A 21,075-nucleotide genomic window follows, 5' to 3' on the forward strand; every position below is an offset into this window, starting at 1 on the left:
GGTCACTTTACACAAGGCCACCCTCATCCGTCCCTACACGATCTTTCCTGCACCGCCCACTTCTGTACCATAGCTATGTTCACCACCCAATAATAATTCTGTAGATTCAGCAGCGCCAGCACCCCCCCTCCCGCCTTCCCATCTATTTCCAGAAACACCCCCCTGGTCCGGGGAACCTTGCCTACCCACATGAACCCCAGTACCATCTTAGTCATCCTATGCTGAAAAGACGTGGAAACAAAATTGGGAGATTCTGAAACACGAACAAAATCTTGGGAGCACTGTCATCGTTACCGTTTGGACCCTTCCAGCCAATGAGAAAGACAACACATCTTCATTCCTTCCATCGGTTTTGCCAGATTCAGCTTGTGCAGCAGAGCCCAGCTCTGTGCTACATGTATCGCAAGATACCGAAAGCCCCTCCTACCAACCAAAACGGCAACCTCCCTAAACTTCTCCCCTGTCCCCGGGCATTGATCGGGAATACTTAATTTTCTCCATTCGAGTTTATACCCCGAAAAAAGACTGCACTCCCCCAAGGTCCCCCATAATCCTATCAAAACTTTTAACCGGGTTCGCAACATATAGCAAGAGATCATCAGTGTATCAAGAAACCTGATGCTCCCTGCCCCCCCCCCCCCCCCCCCCCCCCCCCAATGCCCGTCACCACCTCGAAGCCCTTAAGCACCATTGACAATGTTTCAATTGGTAGGGCAAAGAGAAAAGGGGAGAACAGACACTACTGCCTCATCCCCCGATGCAACCCAAAATACTCCGAATTGACACTATTGGTCCGCACATCCGCCTTAGGAGCCCTATACAACAAACTCACCCAGTCGACAAATCCTCCATCCAAACTTGAACTGCCCCAGCACCTCAAATAAGTACGACCACTCCAGACAGTCAAACTCCTTCTCCGTGCCCCGAACATTCCATAAAATCAGCGGGGATGGGGGTTCCGCCCCCCTCATATCTCCGCTTTAACTAGCTTCCCCAAGTCCACACCACGTGCCCCCTTAGGGCCTCCGCAGTATGTCTGCCATCAGCATCCCTTTAGCAACTGCGCCACACCAACTCCGTCCACATCAGCATCCCACTCCTCCTCTCACAATCCCCAACAGAGAACAATACCTCCGCACCCCCCCCCCGCCGTCAACAGATCTATCTCCCATTTCACTCCCATTGACTAGCCTATCCGCTAGCATGGTGGTCCCACTCGAGGCAACTGCATTCCCCAATCCCTCCCCCAATCCCTCACACCCGCTCCTCCACCTTCCCACTTATACCCACAACCCCACATATTCTAAAATATGATACAACATCCAACCAAACTGCAAAACGGCAACACTTCCCCCACTGGTATCACTATAGTCCAAAGTTCTTACAAATCCCCAAGTCTATGGTCTCGCAAAAACCTGCTCGCCTCCTCTAGCGTGTCCATGTAAAATTCTTGGCACAGATACGTGACCCACAACTGGGCTGGGTACAGTTCCCCAAACTTTACTCCTTCCTTGAACAGGACCGCTTTGCACTTTGACCCTGTTAAACCGAGCCCGGCGCTTCGCCAGCTCTGCACCCAGATCCTGGTAGATCTGAATCACATTCCCTTCCCAGCTGCACTTCTTCGTCTCTTCGCCCACTGCAAAATCTTCTCCTTGTCTAGATATCTGTGCAGACTACCACCATCGCCCTCAGCGGCTCATCCGCCTTCAGCCTCCTCCTCAGCGACCTGTGTACTCAATCCACCTCGGGGTCAGTCGAAGGCCCCCTCACCCACCAGCTTCCCAAGCATGTTAGCTACATACTTTGTGAGCTGTGTTCCCTCAATGCCTTCGGGCTATCTCATACTCCGGAGATTTTGACTCCTCGACCAAATCGTCCACTTTCTCCCTCGGCTTTCTTTGGCCCTCCGCCACCAGCATAATCTCTGCCTCCAACGAGGCAAACTGGTCCTCATAGTCCGCCACTGACTCTTCCACTTTTGGAGTAATGCACTATGTGCCTCCAACCTCTGCTCCACTCTCAATAGCTGCCCAAATCGGATCAGCCACCTCAGCAAGGTCTTCTGAGGCCTCCTATCTTTGCTGCCGGAACTTGATCATCAAAAACTCCACCCACTATTCCACGGACCACTAAGCAGGCAACAAAGCCACAGAGCTCTCCGCCATCTTTCCTTCTGTAGCATTCCTCAAAAGCTCCTGGTTTGACTGTTGCTCCTTTACAGTCGCACTCCTTGTTTGATAAGGCTGAGTCATGCCCACCCGAAGGAGAATCCTTTATCTGTTCCTGTACTTTGTACCGGCGGCAATCACCCCCGTGAATGGGTAACAATTCCCCCTCAAGCAGGAGCCACTAAATGTGGGACCACTCGCTCCATGGCCGCCACCAGAGATCCTCTATATTACATTTCATTTGTCATTTACCTGCCCATTCCACCAGCCGGCATATGCCCTCTTAATCTTCCAGATGTTTGAAAAATCTTCACCTGTTTTCTAGAAAGTTGAAAATAGGAATTTGGGCAAATTTCTGTACAATTTTGAAATTTTCAATTTGGCTCGATACTATCGGGCAATCCCATCAAAACAGAAATCGTCAGTCATGGACAATCCAAAATCCTCAGATTTTTACTTGTTTGTTTGATTAATCTTATTCAATATATTGTGCTTTTTAACCTGAATCATTTTTGTCACCCCTAGGGATTGTGTACTCGTGGATATTACCAGTGGCCTCTTCAGTAGGAACTTGCATTTTTTTCATTATCCTTTTGATGTAAGTATCAACCATAACTGATATTGCTAAAATTATTTTTACGGTCTTGACCGCCACCAACACTGCTTTAAAACTGCTGAGTGGAAGTTGCATAAAAACAGACATGGATTGTTTTGCTGATATATCCTACATATGCGTGGAAAGCAACTGTAATAACCCACATGAGGGCCATGGGGCTATACTAATCTATCTTCCCGTGCGACTCGTGAAATATGAGCTTTCCCACTAGTGGGCAGAGGTCCACCCAGCTGGGGCCCATTACCAGACAATGTAAAACTGGTAGTTCCGAAGGGGATGATTGTGTGTATGCAGCTGTGGTTGCCTTTTTCCATGTCTACAATAAACTTGCGATTATTCACCAACAAGAGCCTCCAGGGTCTTCATCAGAACCCATGCAGTGATCCAGCTGATAGTAACTCATTCTGTGATGCTTCATGTTGACGTTACAGTTCATTGTATGTTTTTCTATTCATTTACAGGATCTGGGCGTCACTGATTAGGCCAGCATTTATTGCTCATCCCTATATGCCCTTCAGAAGGTGGTGGTGAGTTGCCTTCTTGAATCCCTGCAGTCCTTGAGGTGGAGGTAGGACTGCAGCGGTTCAAGAAGGCAACTCACTACCACCTTCTGAAGGGCAGCTAGGGATGGGCAATAAATGCTGGCCGAATCAGCGATGCCCACATCCAGTAAATAAATAAAAAATAAAATAACTATCATTGTTAAATAATGCAGCAATGACTTAAATATTTCGTTTATATTAGAAAGTTACACTCTTTGGATTCAAAACCCCAGAGATTCTCAGACTCACAAATTTACAACCTATTTGCCAGCCTTGAGACATAGGAACAGGAACACAGGCCCATTGAACCCCTCAAACCTGTTCAACCATTCAGTGACATAATGATTGATCTGTATCCTGACTCAATTTACCTTTCTTTGGTCCATATTCCAATCCTTAGCTCACAAAAATCTTTTGATATAGATTTTTAATCAAACTACCGCTTAATATTTTGTGGGAGGCAGTTCCACATTTCTACCATCCTTTGTACAAATAAATGTTTCTTAACTTCCCTGCTGAGAACCCTGTGGGTCTGATTTGAAGAGTGTGTCTGCCTGTCCTAGACTGTCCCACAAGAGGAATACATTTCTCCCTACCTACCCTATCAATTCCTTTCAAAATTTTGAACGCGTAAACCAACTCACCCCTTAAACTTCTATATTTCAAAGAATACAAGATATTGGTATGTTACTTATAAACTTGAAAATTAACACCTACCCCCATCAAGGCCAACTACATGAAAGTCAGGGTGCCTTATCTCACTAGTCTGCAAGGACTTTGACTAAGTGCTACTGAAGGATTGGCAACGTCTGTCCAAGACAGGATAGTGTGTAATTGAAAAGGAACTGTGAGGTGTTAGTCTGCTGTCCTTGTCCTTCTATGTCATAGATCTTGGGTTTTGGAGGTGCTGTTCAAGAAAGCTTGTGGAGTTGTGGCAGCACATCTCTTAGATGGTACACATTTCAGTCATAGGGTGCAAGTAGTAGAGGGAATCAATGTGTTTGGTGATGGATGAGGTGCCAACCTAATGTGCTGCTTTGGATGATTGCGAGATTTTTGAGTGTCACTGGAGCTGCACTCATCCACGCAAGTGGAGAGTATTCCATCACACTCCTGATTTGTGCCTTGTAGGTGGTGGAGTCATGAGGTGAGCCACTTTCTGCAAAATACCCGACCTCTGGGTTGATGGGCGAGTGGGACAATGTGAGTTAGGATATGGGCAGCAGAGCTTTTGCCGGGAAGTGTTGGAATAGTCAAGTCTTAGCTGAAGGTTTCAACGGTGGTCGACGATCAGAGTCCGGTGATATTTTGTGGAGATGGAAATAGGTGGGCTCAATTTACATCTGTGTTTGAGGTTGAAAACAGTCTGGTTCAGTGTCAAACAGTTTCCAGGGAAAGAGGTGGAGCATGTAGCTGGGGAACAGAGTTTGTGGTGCAGACTGAAGACAATGACTTCAGTCTTCTCCATATTTGGCTGGAAGCAATCCAGCACTGGATGTTGAAGCAGTACTTTAGCACTGGATGTTGAAGCAGTACTTGAACCAGGATGTGGACAATACACAACTGTGAAACAAAAACAGACCGAGGCGCTTGGTTCAACACAACTCATCAATTTAAAAGTATAAGGAGATATTTGCTTATTTCCCACACGCCTGCTTCACTTCACTTTTTTTTCAATTTTGTAATTTAAATGCCCCAAATTATTTTAGTCTGTGGTAAAGTTTGCACCAGGTGACACGTAGGACAAAAGTATGTGTGAAGTGCAGCCCCGATTACTGCCAGCTGCCATCACCTTATCTTGAGAAGAGAAAATGAAGATATGTTGCAAGAGTTTGATGAGATGTCATCAATGATTGTGTAACATGCTACTGATTTAGAATGTACACCTCTGTGTCATTGAGAGTTAAACCACAACAACTTGTAATTATATGGTGCATTTAACTTTCTAAAATATCCCAAGGCACTTCATAGAAGCATTTTTAAGCAAAATCTAATATGGAGCCAAACAAGGAGACATTAGGGCAAGTGGCCAAAGGAGAAGGAGGTGTTAATAAACATCTTAAAGGAAGAAAGAGAGGTAGTCTATTTATTCACACAAATGTATATATAATTATGTAAATAGATCCAAGATTACCACAAACAGTCCTATAATATGCAATAAAACATTTCACTTACCTAATTACTATAAATCACTAGTACATGGACAAACTCAAAAACAGCTTCTTCCCCGCTGTTACCAGACTCCTGAACGACCCTCTTATGGACTGACCTCATTAACACTACACCCCCGTATGCTTCACCCAATGCCGGTATTATGTAGTTACATTGTGTACCTTGTGTTGCCCTATTATGTATTTAATTTTATTTCCTTTCTTTTCATGTACTTAATGATCTGTTGAGCTGCTCGCAGAAAAATACTTTTCATTGTACCTCGGCACACGTGACAATAAACAAAATCCAATCTAATCCAATCCTAATAATATTTGTCAAGTTTTTGAAGATAAAGTAATCCTCCACACAACATCAAAAGAATGTCCTGTCCAGCATTTGTTTGTCACTCATGCAAGGTGGACTTCACACATTAAAATTGTTGAAACTTATTTCTAAAATAATATCTTTACTGATACAGAGCACAATTCTTGCCAATTTCTATCTGTAAAATGTCAGTATCATTTTCATCCTCTCCTTTCCAAACCACTTGCACCAACAGGGAGGTGTGTAAGTCACTCCTACGCCTATTTATTTATTTATTTAAGCAGTCATAACTTTTCAAGATTAACTGTTCAATACATAGAACATAGAATAGTATAGCACAGTACAGGCCCTTCAATTGTATTGTGAGAATTACAGATATTTGTGTTTTTTGCAGAATATGCCGGAAGTATTGCAAGTCACCAATAAAGGGAAAATACGTTCAGGTGAAAAAGGGAGAAGTAAAACAACAGGTGAAAACACTGGCAAATATTATTACAAGTGTTGACCTACTGGAACAGAAAAGCAAGTTAAGACCATCTGAATGTGTTAGGCATTCACCAAACCACAGAGTTGGATTTTCAGATGATCAATGCATTGGTCTACTTAGTGATACTGACACTGAGACATGTAAGACTTTTGGCTCTTTACAATCTGATGAAACCACATGCCCAGAGAGCAGCTTTGAGGAATGTAGATCTCCATACACATCAGATGAACCTTGCTTTATCTCAAGGAATTCAACTCCACAAAAAGTAGCAACTATCCTCAGGCATGGAAGGTAGCTGTTCTCACTGCTCATTTATTTTGTGCAAAAATCTATATAGATGTGAAATATCACGGTATTAATCTGTAAATTGCAGGCTGTGTTGTATATTAAGCTTCTTTGAGAGTGTTGTTACTGTAGATAATGGTGAAAGAAAAGAAGCTATTTAAGTTTAGTATCATCTTAATGTATTTACTTTAAGACTTTATTTCATCATCATTTAATAAGATAGTTTACATTTTATACATATGGGAACATAAGCATGGAAATAAAGTTTATATGCTCTGGTATAGCAACATTTGTTGTTTGTTAATGTTAACATTATAGTTGATGAGATTTTCCAGTTGCTTAATTGGCGTGAATTAAATTATGGGATGAGGATTGGCAGGAGTGGGGCATCTTGTTTTAAGATTAAAATGTGGACCTTTGATATTCTCAAGAATTTAAGCCATTCTCATTGAAAAAGTCACTGTGAATGTTTGAGCTGGTTATTCCATCGCAGGTTTATAAAACCACCTGTTTTTACAAACCAAAAACGTCTCCTTCTTGGGATGAATGGAAACATCCTGGCCTAAACCATTATAATTAAAAATTCATTAAGTTTCATTATATCATTCACTCGTAATTTCTTATGTAAAACTACTAAGGGCGGCACGGTAGCACAGTGGTTAGCACTGTTGCTTCACAGCGCTCGGGTCCCAGGTTAGATTCCTGGCTTGGGCCACTGTCTGTGTGGAGTCTGCACATTCTCCCGTGTCTGCGTGGGCTTCCTCCGGGTGCTCCAGTTTCCTCCCATAAATCCCGAAAGACGTGCTTGTTAGGTGAATTGAACATTGTGAATTTTCCCTCCGTGTACCCGAACAGGCGCCGGAATGTGGCGACTAGGGGATTTTCACAGTAACTTCATTGCAGTGTTAATGTAAGCCTACTTGTGACACTAATAAAGATTATTATTATTATTATTATTAATATTATTAATGATGACTTCAGTTTACCTAAAGTTTCCAAACCTAATGAAGTATCTTATGAAATATAATACATAATATAACTCTAATCGGCTTGATTTCTTCTCCAAATATATTTGTATGATTTTATGTACAGTGAAACTAATAGAAAAGGAAAATTATGGTATTCATTACATAAACCAAAATAACATCAAAACTGAAAAATGTTTAGGACCTTTCATGCATGATTGAGAACAGACTAATATGGTTAAAAAAAAGGGGCTGGTTTAGCACAGGACTAAATCGCTGGCTTTGAAAGCAGACCAAGGCAGGCCAGCAGCACGGTTCAATTCCTGTACCAGCCTCCCTGAACATGCGCAGGAATGTGGCGACTAGGGTTTTTTCACAGTAACTTCATTTGAAGCCTACTTGTGACAATAAGCGATTTTCATTTCATTTCATTTTCATATGTAACACGGCTGGCCTTGAAAAGTTCAAAGTTTACAAACTAGACATCAATTACTCAGTGCCACACGATAATGAAAAACTACTGTTTTTAATTATTAAAGTTTTTGTCGCCACCACCCGTTAAGCATACCTCTTCCATGTTAAATGAATTCCTGAAAACGGTTGTTTGTTTTCAAGCCTGACAGTACGTCTTGCTCCCAGGTGTATGTGTTGTTCCCTTGGCGGTGGATAAAGTGATGGGTCTGCTGAAAAGATTCCTTGAGAAATAGATTTTAGAAGAGCTTTATTCCTACAACCTTGTTTTCAATTTGCTTCTAAATATGTTTTTAATCTGCAAAATTCAATACTTAATTCTTAAATCAGTATTTTTCTAACACAATTTTACAATGAAATAGCCGTTTATAAACAGTTAAGTATTGCAAATGGAAAGACAATACCTTAATTGAGGTATATACTATTGAAAGTCTTTTATATTGAATAAAAATATTGTATATATATATCTCAGTAATAAATACTTTTTCGTATAGAGTGTTACTCCTTATATAGTGTCAGTATAAATTATTGACATTCTTCAAAGATGGTAGCTTCTTCAATAATTGATATTTTATTAAATGAATTCCATAACTTCAGTCTTTGGCTTTGATTTTTCATTAATTAGGGAACAGTTTAAACAGTATTTGATTATGATGATTATTTTGTAAAGTTATGGGGCCGGGGTATCTGAAAAGTGGCAATGATAGTTGCATTGCTGCTGTGCTCAGAAATTCTGACTCAGTGCTGTTGCGCATTGCTTACGAACCTGGTTTTCACAGAAATGTGCAGCATCCTCGCTCACAGACATTCTCCACCCCCTCAAACAGCCGGCTCATCCTTGATTTTGTCAGATGCGCTCTGTACACAAACTTCAGCTGTCTTTTATATTGGTGACACCTCGCACACAAAGCCGAGGCATTCACCCTCCGCAGCACCTCACCACAATCCCTCCCCCAATGCCGCCCCCATCTTTTCCTCCCACTTAACCGTAACCCCTCCATGGACCCCTTATCTGTCTCAAAATCCTCCCGTAGATCACCAAGACAACTCCCCTCTCCCTGCTACAGCACCACCTCCAGCAACGAGGAGGCAAGCACTATCGGGAATGTCAGGAAGACCTTCCTCGAAAAGCTTCTGCACCTACTTATACTGGACACTCTCCCCCCAACACCAACTACTCATTCAGCTCCTCCAAGCTCGCATACTGCCCTCCCAGAAACAAATCGTTCATTTCCTAATCCCTTTCTCCTCCCAACATCGGAACCTTGCATCCATCCTCCCCGCTCAACTCCAGGATTTCCCCTAAATCACATCACCCCCACCGACCCCGCTCCCAACCTAAAATGCTGCCGAAGCTGCCTCCATATCTTCAGTGTGGCAACCACCAGCAGACTCACCAAATATTTCCTTGGGGCCATTGGGAGCGGTGCCATTGCCAGCACCCGCAACGCCGACCTCAAATGCACCCGCCTCCATCTTTATCCACAAAGCCCCCACTTCCCTAGTCCACCCTTGAACCTTCTCTGGATTCTCCGCCCAACAATAGTACATCAGATTCGGGAGGCCCCACCCACCCCCGGCCGACTGCCATCCCCTTTGCAGCACCACCTTCTTTAGCCTGGCCACCTTGTCGCCCATACAAATGAAGAGATCAGCCTGCCCACCCCCTTAAAAATGCCTGGGCAAAAACACCAGCGGGCACTGAAACAGAAACAAACATCACGGTAAAATGTTTATCTTTACTACCTGTACCCGGCCCGCCAGTGAAATAGTAAGATTAGCCCACCTCAACAAATCTGCCTTCACCCTTGATGCACCGTCAATTACCACAAGACGAGAATGGTGGAACAATCAAGGCTTTATTGAACAAGATGTTGTGTCTCCTGTAGCTGGAACCAGAATGGTTGCAGCACAGAAACCAGAATAGCTGCAGCACAGAAGAGCACACACATTTATACGCCACCTGCTGGGCGGAGCCAGCAGGAAGGGATTTACCCTTGTACCTCTAATATACGGGCAGTGCCATACCACTAGTGGTGACTACCACATTCACCCCCTGATAAAAAAGAGTCCGGCGGGGGTGGTGGAAAGCATTACAAGTTAAGTCTGTCGGGGGCCTTGACCCTCCTCTGCGATCGCCGCTGTCCTGGTGGTAATGTGGGCATCGACTTGGTCACCAGCGACTCTGGGAGTGTGTTGTCCTCGTCTTCGTCACCCCTGAGTGGAACCAGTGGGAGGATGGATCCTGCTGGGGTGGGGGCTGCGGTGAGGTTCGCTGGAGGGAGGGTGGGTGGCAACCGGACGGGGGCGGTGTCAGGTCGGGGGTCGTGGGTGGGGATCCTGCAGGTGCCAGGTCCCGGAGGGAGACTGTGTCTTGGCGCCCGTCGGGGTGTGCCACGTAGGCGGGTTTGTGTGTAAGAGGTGGACTTTTTCGACCAAGGGGTCCGACTTATGGGTCCACGCATGCCTCCGGAGGAGGACGGGGCCAGGACTGTCAGCCATGTTGGGAGCGAGACCCTGGAGGTGGACTTCGTGGGGAAGGCAAACACACGTTTGTGAGGGGTCTCATTAGTCGCGGTGCAGAGGAGCGAACGGATGGAGTGGAGCGCGTCGGGGAAGACGTCCTGCCAGCGGAAGACCGGGAGATTTTTAGACCGCAGGGCCAGCAGGACGTCCTTCCAGACTGTTCCCTTCTCCCTCTCCACCTGGCCGTTTTCCCGGGGGTTGTAGCTGGTCGTCCTGCTCGAGGCGATGCCCTTGCTGAGTAGGAACTGACGCAGCTCATCGCTCATGAAAGAGGATCCCCGATCACTGTGGATATAGGAGGGGAAACTGAACAGAGTAAAGATGCTGTGCAGGGCTTTGGTTACTGTGGCAGAAGTCATTTGGTTTACAGGTGCAACAGGTGATTAAGAAGGCAAATGGAATTTTGTCCTTCATTGCTAGAGGGATGGAGTTTAAGACTAGGGAGGTTATGCTGCAATTGTATAAGGTGTTAGTGAGGACACACCTGGAGTATTGTGTTCAGTTTTGGTCTCCTTACTTGAGAAAGGAAGCACTGGCACTGGAGGGTGTGCAGAGGAGATTCACTAGGTTAATCCCAGAGCTGAAGGGGTTGGATTACGAGGAGAGGTTGAATAGACTGGGACTGTACTCGTAGCAATTTAGACGGGTGAGGGGGGACCTTATAGAAACATATAAAATTATGAAGGGAATAGATAGGATAGATGCGGGCAGGTTGTTTCCACTGGTGGGTGAAAGCAGAACTGGGGGCATAGCCTCAAAATAAGGGGAAGTAGATTTAGGACTGAGTTTAGGAGGAACTTCTTCACCCAAAGGGTTGTGAACCTATGGAATTCCTTGCCCAGTGAAGCAGTAGAGGCTCCTTCATTAAATGTTTTTAAGATAAAGATAGTTTTTTGAAGAATAAAGGGATTAAGGGTTATGGTGTTCGGGCCGGAAAGTGGAGCTGAGTCCACAAAAGATCAGCCATGATCTCATTGAATGGTGGAGCAGGCTCGAGGGGCCAGATGGCCTACTCCTGCTCCTAGTTCTTATGTTCTTATATCGGGGCATGGGATGGCGAAAGGGAACCGGGAGTACTCATCAATCACATTCAGGAAATATGTGTTGCGGTCGGTGGAGGGGAGGGGCCCTTTGAAGTCCATGCTGAGGCATTCAAAGGGGCGGGAGGCCTTCACCAGGTGCGCTCTATCTTGGCCGGTAGAAGTGCGGCTTGCACCCTGCACAGACGGTCCTGACCTCCTCAATGGAGTAGGGCAGGTTGCGGGCCTTGACAAAATGGAAGAACCGGGTGACCCCCCCGGGTGGCAGAGGTCATAGTGGAGAGCCCGGAATCGGTCCACTTGTGCGCTGGCACATGTACCACGGGATAGGGCATCAGGGGGCTCGTTGAGCTTCCCCGGGCGATATAAGATCTCGTAATTATAGGTGGAGAGCTCGATCCTCCACCTCAAAGATCTTGTCATTTTTGATCTTGCCTCGCTATGTATTATTAAACATGAAGGCAACCGGCCGTTGGTCAGTGAGGAGAGTGAATTTCCTGCCGGCCAGGTAATGCCTCCAATGTCGCACAGCTTCCACAATGGCTTGGGCCTCATTTTCGACAGAGGAGTGCCGAATTTCGGAGGCATGGAGGGTGCGGGAAAAGAAGGCCACGGGCCTGCCTGCCTTGTTGAAGGTGGCGGCCAGAGCTACGTTCGATGCATCACTCTCCACCTGAAAGGGGAGGGACTCGACGACCGCGTGCATCGTGGCCTTGGCGATGTCCGCCTTGATGCGGTTGAAGGCCTGGTGGGCCTCAGCCGTCAGGGGAAAAACTGTGGACTGAATGAGTGGACGGACCTTGTCTGCATAATTAGGGACCCACTGGGCGTAATAGGAGAAAAACCCCAGGCATCGTTTCAGGGCCTTGGGGTAGTGGGGGAGAGGGAGTTCCAGGAGGGGGCACATGCGGTCGGGGTCAGGCCCTAGGACTCCATTTTCCACCACATAGCCAAGGATGGCTAAGCGGTTGGTGCGGAACACGCATTTCTCCTTATTGTATGTGAAATTAAGGAGTTTGGCGGTATGGAGGAATTTTTGGAGGTTTGCGTTGTGGTCCTGCTGATCGTGGCCGCAGATGGTGACGTTATCTAGGTACGGGAAGGTGGCCCGTAGTCTGTACCAGTCAGCCATTCAGTCCATCTCTCGCTGGAAGACCGAGACCCCATTAGTGACGGCGAAAGGAACCCTAAGTGATAGAGGCGGCCATCTGCTTCGAACGCAGTGTATTGGCGGTCCTCCGGGTGGATGGGGAGCTGGTGGTAGGCAGACCTCAAGTCCACTGTGGAAAAGACTCGATACTGCGCAATCTGATTGACCATGTCAGATATGCGTGGGAGGGGGTATGCGTCAAGCTGCGTGTACCTGTTGATGGTATGACTGTAGTCAATGACCATCCTGTGCTTCTCCCCAGTCTTCACTACCACTACTTGAGCTTTCCAGGGTCTATTGGTATTCTCAATGACACCCTCTTGCAGAAGGCATTGGACCTCCGACCTGATGAAGGTCCTGCCCTGGGCACTGTACCGTCTGCTTCTTATAGTTCATAGAATTTACAGTGCAGAAGGAGGCCATGCGGCCCATCGAGTCTGCACCGGCTCTGTGGAAAGAGCACCCGACCCAAGCCCACACCTCCACCCCATCCCCGCAACCCCATCCAGGGGTGCCCCACGAAGGACAATAGATTATGGCCAATACACCTAACCCTGCACGTCCTTCGGGACTTGTGGGAGGAAACCAGAGCACCCGGAGGAAACCCACGCGGACACGGGGGAGAACGCGCAGACTCCGCACCGACAGTGACCCCAAGTCGGAAATCGAACCCGGGACCCTGGCGCTGCGAAGCAGCAGTGCCAAGGAGGGGGTAAGAAACAGAGGGGCTGACTGGTCCCTCGGGGGGGGGGGAGGGATCCCATGAGCTCTCGCGATGAGGGGCAAGATGAGCTTTGGTCCCACAAAGAACGAACCGAAAGTGGGCTGACGGGTCACCACCGCGCACCCGGGTCGGGGTAACGCATCGGACCGCTGGAGAAACTCTCAGCTTGCTTCCTGTGAGGGCCAACGTCGGGGTTTCCGAGCGAACCCCACTATAATCAGAGGTTAAGTGGCTCGAAACTGCCGTCCCAACACTCTCCCCAAATGCGTCATTTTAAAACTTTTATAAAAAAATCACAAACTTTCAGACAAATCACAGGGGGCGGAGCGACGGGACAAGTTACCCTGCTATCGTTTAAATAAATACTCAAAAACACTGGTGCAAGAATGTTAAATCAATCTCCCATCTCAGTACCAGGCACAGCAGAATGGAGTGGGGTTTTTTTTCTTTAAAACATTATTTTTATATATATTTCGGCCACCCACGTTAACCGGTCCATCACTGCTAGGCCACAAGACGTCAGTCTCTGTCGCGGGCCTTACTCATTCTCCCCTCTCCACCCTATCCCTATCCGGAGATTCTTACGGCTAAACCCCGGCGGCCGGCTGGGTTTGTGGGCGGGGGGGGGGCGGTGATGTGCGGAGAACTTTGGGAGGCGGCCCAACTTTCTAGTGGCGACAGGTTTGCAGTCCAGGGTGAGATTCGCAAACAGGGAGGGTGGATCGACCTTAAGGGTCCTGAGGCCGCAGACGGTGAGGGGAGGTAGGGGTCCTTACTTTAAAGTAAGGCTTTGGAGGTGGCATTGAAAATCCAGGCCGAGTAACAGGGCAGCGCAGAGGTGGGCGAGGTCGTAGAGCCGGAGGTTGCTGAACTCTACACCTTGGACAGTGAGGGTCGTGATACAGTACCCCCGGATTTCAACAGAATGGGATCCGGAGGCCAGGGAGATTTTCTGGGTGACGGGGTTTACGGGGAGGGAGCAGCGCCTTACCGTAGTGGGGTGGATGAAGCTCTCTGTGCTCCCGGAGTCAAAGAGGCAGGTCGTCTCGTGCCCATTGATCGTCACCGTCGTCGCGCGAGGTTGCAGGGCCGGGACTGATCCAGGGTGATAAGAGGCGAGCTGCGGAAGATGCTGGGAGGTCCCGGGCTGGTCAGCGGTGGTGGAGGTATCAGCAGGCAGAGAATGGCCAGACGAGCAAAGGTCCTGAGGCGCAGTCCAAAATGGTGCCGAAGATGGTGGCGCCCACGGGGCGCACATGGCAGGCGGCACCAAAGATGGCGGCACCCACGGGCCACACGTGGCTTGCGGAGGGGACAATGGCGGCACCCCTGGGTCGCGCGTGGGGGGGGGTGTAGAAACGCCGGGCCTGGAAGCAGCGGCGACCGACCGGGCCTGGCAAACAGAAACAAAGTGCCCGTTCTTCCCACACCTGTTACAGGTCGCGCTCCGCGCCGGGCAGCGCTACCTGGGGTGTTTATTTTGTCCGCAAAAATAACACTTGGGCCCCAGAGTTGGCTGGCTGCCACGCGGCGCAGGCTTGTGGTGAGCTGGAGTTGGCAGCTGGTGGGGCCCACGATGGTGCCGCGTGGTCGGGTGCGTAGGACTGAACGTTACGGATTAGCAAGCTGCCTAGTCATTTTCGACCAAAGATCGACCGTACCCCCTTCCAGTAGCCGCTGGCGGACGTTCGCAGACTTCATGCCTGTGACGTAAGCGTCTCTAGTTAAAAGTTCAGTGTGCTGGACTGCCGAAACTGCCTGGCAGTCACAGTTCCTACCTAGGATCATCAGGGCACGCAGGAAATCATCCAGAGTCTCTCCGGGGAATTGCTGTCTCGTGGCCAGGAGGTGCCTGGTGTACACTTGGTTCACCGGTCTAACGTAATGTCCCTTCAGGAGCTCCATCGCTTCGGAGTTGGTGGGCGCATCCCGGATGAGGGGAAAATGTCAGGGCTCATCTGTGAATAGAGGACTTGGAGCTTCTGCGTGTCCAAGGGTTCTTCAGCGGCTGCTCTGAGGTGGCCTTTGAAGCAGACTAGCCAGTGGTCAAAGGTGGACGTGGCGATGGCTGCTTGAGGGCTCAGCTGCAGGCAATCAGGCTTGAGGCGGAGATCCAGCGTATAAAAAATCTTGTTCAATAAATTGATGCACTGACAATTATCGCAAGACAATTTTTATCGCAAGACGGGAATGGTGGAACAATCGAGGCTTTATTGAACAAGATGTTGTGCCTCCTGTAGCTGGAACCAGAATGGCTGCAGCACAGAAGAGCACACACATTTAGACGCCGCCTACTGGGCGGAGCCAGCTGGCAGGGATTTACCATTGTACCTCTAATATACGGGCAGTGCCGTAATACATATAATATACCACTAGTGGTGACTACCACAACCCTCCCCACCAAGCTAGAGAAATTCAACTTCCAAAGACCTGCCCAGTCCCGGGCCACCTGCACCTTCAGATACATAAAGTGCAATGCTGCCAGGCGGAATGGTAGCCCCCCACCCCAGCTCCCGCCCTTGGAGAAGAAACCACAAAATACTCACTTTTCTCCAAATTCAGCTTATACCTTGAGGACATTCCAAATCTTTGGAGCAAACCCATATATCCCCCACTGAGGAGCTCGGCTCCGAAATGTGTAATAAGTCATCCACGTACAATGACACCTGATGTTCCCCCGTTCCTAACTATCCCCTTCCACAACTCAGCTCCTCAGGCAGTCTACTACTGAACTGCGGGGGAACAGTCACGCTTAATAAAGCCTCATCGACTTCACTCTATTCGTCTCTCGGAGTCTTTGTGCGCTACAATTTATTAAGTGTGACTAAAGGACTATGGAGCTCAGGATCATCCCGGAATGCTTGAGGATCAGCCCCCACGCAGTGAACGCAGCAGCAGCTTTCAAGCATTGGCAGACTTGTTTCGAGGCCTACCTCAGAACGGCCACCGGCCGGGTCACAGAAGACCAAAAACTACAGGTCCTGCACTCGAGGTTAAGCACGGAGATTTTCTCCCTCATCGAAGACGCAGAGGATTTCCAGACGGCGTTCGCAGCACTAAAAGTCTCTATGTTCGCCCAGTAAACCAAATCTACGCTCGCTATCAACTCGCAACGAGACGGCAAAGTCCTGGAGAATCGATAGATGAATTCTACGCCGCGCTACTAATTTTGGGACGGGCCTGCAGCTGCCCGCCGGTGAACACAAATGAACACACGGACATGTTAATGCGCGATGCTTTTGTGGCAGGTATGAACTCCTCCCAAATCCGCCAAAGACTTCTAGAAATAGTCGCTAGGACTCTCAGAGGCACGGGCCCTAGCAGCCTCCCTAGACGTGGCCGCGCGAAATACCCGCGCCTACGGCCCCGACCGCGCGGCAGCCCATTGGGCTCCGTACGCACCCGTCGCGACAAACCCACCCCCCCCCCCAGACACCCCACAGGCTTGCGCGGTTCAAACGCCAAGTCGCACCGGGGGAGCCCGCTGCTATTTCTGCGGCCAGGCGAAACACCCCCAGCAGCGCTGCCCGGCCCGCGCAGCGATCTGTAAGAGCTGCGGGAAAAAGGGCCATTTCGCGGCTGTGTGCTGGTCCCGCAAGGTCGCAGCTGTCCCGGGAGAACAGGGAGCCCTGCACGCCGTTTACGCTCCCCAACCCCCCCCCCCCCCGCGCCCCATGTATGACCCGCCGGCGCTACCACTTTGGGTCCCGGCCACCGCTGTCCCCAAAGAGGGAGCCCTGCGCGTTCCTAACGCTCCCCAACCCCCCCCCAGCGCCCCATGTGCGACCCGCAGGCATTTTGGGTCCCGGCCACCACGAGGGGAGGAAGGGCGCCGCCATCTTGGACCACCCCAGACCTGTGCGACGCATGGGAGTGGCCATTTTGTCCACCCCCGCCGCCATCTTGTGACCCCCCAGCCATGTGCGATGCATGGGGCAGCCATCTTGTTCACCCCCGGCGCCATCTTGCACGGCAACAACGGACACCAGTGTCGACGGCTCCACAGGGTTCGAAGAAGACGCTCAACCATTACAACCACGTCTGGCTTCAATGACGCTGGACCAAGCACGGCCCCGGACGCTCCAGACGACGATGACAACGGTGCTGATAAACGGGCACGAGACATCATGCCTGGTCGACTCCGGGAGCACGGAGAGCTTTATCCACCCCGACACGGTAAGACGCTGTTCTTTGACCATCCGTCCCAGCGCACAAAAGATTTCCCTAGCTGCAGGATCCCACTCCGTACAGATCAAAGGCTTCTGCATAGTTACCCTAACAGTGCAAGGGAGGGAGTTCAAAAACTACAGGCTCTACGTCCTTCCCCAACTCTGCGCCCCCACATTACTGGGATTAGACTTCCAGTGCAATCTACAGAGCCTAACCTTCAAATTTGGCGGCCCAATACCCCCACTCACTATCTGCAGCCTTGCAACCCTCAAGGTGCAACCCCCATCCTTGTTTGCAAACCTCACCCCGGATTGCAAACCCGTCGCCACTAGGAGCAGACGGTACAGCGCCCAGGACCGGACCTTCATTCGGTCCGAAGTCCAGCGGCTACTAAAGGAAGGCATAATCCAGGCCAGCAATAGTCCCTGGAGAGCACAGGTGGTAGTAGTAAAGACAGGGGAGAAGCAAAGGATGGTCATAGACTATAGCCAGACCATCAACAGGTACACACAACTAGACGCATACCCTCTTCCCCGCATATCCGACATGGTCAATCGGATTGCCCAATATAAAGTCTTCTCCACCGTGGACCTCAAGTCCGCCTACCATCAGCTCCCCATCCGCCCAAGTGACCGCAAGTACACAGCCTTCGAGGCAGACGGGCGATTATACCATTTCCTAAGGGTCCCATTTGGCGTCACAAACGGGGTCTCGGTCTTCCACCGAGAGATGGACCGGATGGTTGATCAACACGGGTTACGGGCCACGTTCCCGTATCTCGACAATGTAACCATCTGCGGCCACGATCAGCAGGACCACGACGCCAACCTCCAAAAATTCATCCAGACCGCTAAAGCCTTGAACCTCACGTACAACGAGGACAAGTGCGTTTTTAGCACAAACCGGCTAGCCATCCTGGGCTACGTAGTGCGCAATGGGATAATAGGCCCCGACCCCGAACGTATGCGCGCCCTCATGGAATTTCCCCTCCCGCACTGCTCAAAAGCCCTAAAACGCTGCCTGGGGTTCTTTTCATACTACGCCCAGTGGGTCCCCCAGTACGCAGACAAGGCCCGCCCCCTAATACAGACCACGACCTTCCCTCTGTCGACAGAGGCTTGCCAGGCCTTCAGCCGCATCAAAGCAGATATCGCAAAGGCCACGATGCGCGCCATCGACGAGTCCCTCCCCTTCCAGGTCGAGAGCGACGCCTCCGACGTAGCTCTAGCGGCCACCCTTAACCAAGCGGGCAGACCCGTGGCCTTTTTCTCCCGAACCCTCCACGCTTCAGAAATCCGCCACTCCTCAGTGGAAAAGGAAGCCCAAGCCATAGTGGAAGCTGTGCGACATTGGAGGCATTACCGGGCCGGCAGGAGATTAACTCTCCTCACGGACCAACGGTCGGTAGCCTTCATGTTTGATAATGCACAGCGGGGCAAAATCAAAAACGACAAGATCTTAAGGTGGAGGATCGAGCTCTCCACCTTCAACTACGAGATCTTGTATCGTCCCGGAAAGCTGAACGAGCCGTCCGATGCCCTATCCCGCGGCACATGTGCCAACACACAAATTAACCGCCTCCAAACCCTCCACGAGGACCTCTGCCACCCGGGGGTCACTCGGTTCTACCACTTTATTAAGTCCCGCAACCTCCCATACTCTTTGGAGGAGGTCCGTACAGTCACAAGGAACTGCCACATCTGCACAGAGTGCAAACCGCATTTTTTCAGGCCGGATGGTGCGCACCTGATTAAGGCTTCCCGCCCCTTTGAATGCCTTAGTCTGGATTTCAAAGGACCCCTCCCCTCCACCGACCGCAACATATACTTCCTTAATGTGGTGGACGAGTACTCCCGCTTCCCATTCGCCATCCCCTGCTCTGACATGACCGCGGCCACAGTCATTAAAGCCCTGAACACCATATTCACACTGTTCGGTTGCCCCGCATACGTCCACAGCGACAGGGGGTCCTCCTTCATGAGTGACGAGCTGCGCCAGTTCCTGCTCAGCAACGGTATAGCCTCGAGCAGGACGACCAGCTACAACCCCCGGGGGAACGGGCAAGTAGAGAGGGAGAACGGCACGGTCTGGAAGACCGTCCTACTGGCCCTACGGTCCAGGGACCTCCCAGTTTCACGGTGGCAGGAGGTCCTCCCGGACGCCCTCCACTCCATCCGGTCACTACTCTGTACTAGCACTAACCAAACGCCTCATGAGCGCCTCCTTGTCTTCCCCAGGAAGTCCTCCTCTGGAACGTCGCTGCCGACCTGGCTGGCGGCCCCAGGACCCATCTTGCTCCGAAAACATGTGCGGGCGCACAAGTCGGACCCGTTGGTCAAAAGGGTTCACCTCCTTCACGCGAACCCGCAGTACGCTTACGTGGAGTACCCCGACGGCCGACAGGACACGGTCTCCCTGCGAGACACACACCCCCCCCCGACACCAATCACCCCCTTCCTGCCACCGCCTCACCCCGCGACCGCCCCCTTCCCAGGAGGATCGGTCCTCCTCCCAGGCCTGACCAGGAGTGAAGCCCAAGCTGAAACCGTAAGGCTCCCGGAGACGACAACACCGGAACAAGCACCACCACCACCACCGGGGCCGAGGCGATCGACACGGACGACCAGACCGCCCGACCGACTCGTGGCGTCGATCTAACACTACAATATGTGGACTTTTAACGAGAACATTTTGTCTTTTTTTTCCTGACGATTACTGTAAATAGTTCGAAACAAAAAAAAACCTTGTACATACTGTAATAACATGCGAAAGTTTTCCTCCCAGGACCAGCCTTGTAAACCGTTACCACCATGCAAAGCATCACCCCGCCGGGTTCATTTTTAACAAGGGGTGAATGTGGTAGTATGCATTAGGGGTCATGTGCGACTGTGAAGCCGTGATGTCATTGGCTGACAGATCCCGGGTCCTGGTTGGACGTTGACCTCTAGCTCCGCCCTGAAGGCGGAGTATAAGTACCAGGAGTCCTCCCCCGCAGGCAGTCTACTACTGAACTGCGGGGGAACAGTCACGCTTAATAAAGCCTCATCGACTTCACTCTATTCGTCTCTCGGAGTCTTTGTGCGCTACACGGCCGTACCAAGGTTCTATACAATTGTAGCATGACTTGCCAGCTTTTATACTCGATGCCCCGTCCAATGAAGGCAAGCATTCCATATGCTTTCTTGACTACCTTGTCCACTTGTGTTGTCACTTTCAAAGATCTGTGGATGCCCATATCGCTCTGATTTTCTATATTCCTAAGAGTTTTGCCATATGCTGTATATTTCCCGTTAGACCTGCAAAAATGCAATGTTAGACCTACCTCACATTTGTCCGGATTAAACTCCATTTGCCATTTCTCTGCCCAAGTTGCCAACCTATCTATGTCCTGTTGTATCCTCTGACAATCCTCAACACTATCTACCATTCCACCAACCTTGGTGTCATCCGCAA

General features: G+C 49.8%; 1 protein-coding gene and 1 long non-coding RNA gene across 3 annotated transcripts in view; one reads left to right on the plus strand and one right to left on the minus strand.

The window, feature by feature from the left end:
- LOC140424981 (zona pellucida-binding protein 2-like) overlaps positions 1-8,533 on the plus strand; it is a 159,140-nt gene extending 150,607 nt beyond the window's left edge. For both annotated transcript variants that reach the window (XM_072508722.1, XM_072508723.1), the window contains exons 9-10: positions 2,697-2,769; positions 6,199-8,533. In XM_072508722.1, the coding sequence (XP_072364823.1) occupies positions 2,697-2,769; positions 6,199-6,586 (461 nt within the window). In that variant the 3' untranslated portion in view covers positions 6,587-8,533. The remainder of the gene's footprint in view (positions 1-2,696; positions 2,770-6,198) is intronic.
- The window catches only part of LOC140424983 (uncharacterized), a 61,165-nt gene that overhangs the window by 37,945 nt on the left and 2,145 nt on the right, over positions 1-21,075 (minus strand). The window contains exon 2 of the long non-coding RNA XR_011947736.1: positions 8,110-8,236. This is a non-coding gene — a long non-coding RNA (uncharacterized lncRNA). The remainder of the gene's footprint in view (positions 1-8,109; positions 8,237-21,075) is intronic.

This window comes from Scyliorhinus torazame, chromosome 6 (assembly GCF_047496885.1).
Source record: "Scyliorhinus torazame isolate Kashiwa2021f chromosome 6, sScyTor2.1, whole genome shotgun sequence".
NCBI classification, from domain to species: Eukaryota; Metazoa; Chordata; class Chondrichthyes; order Carcharhiniformes; family Scyliorhinidae; genus Scyliorhinus; species Scyliorhinus torazame.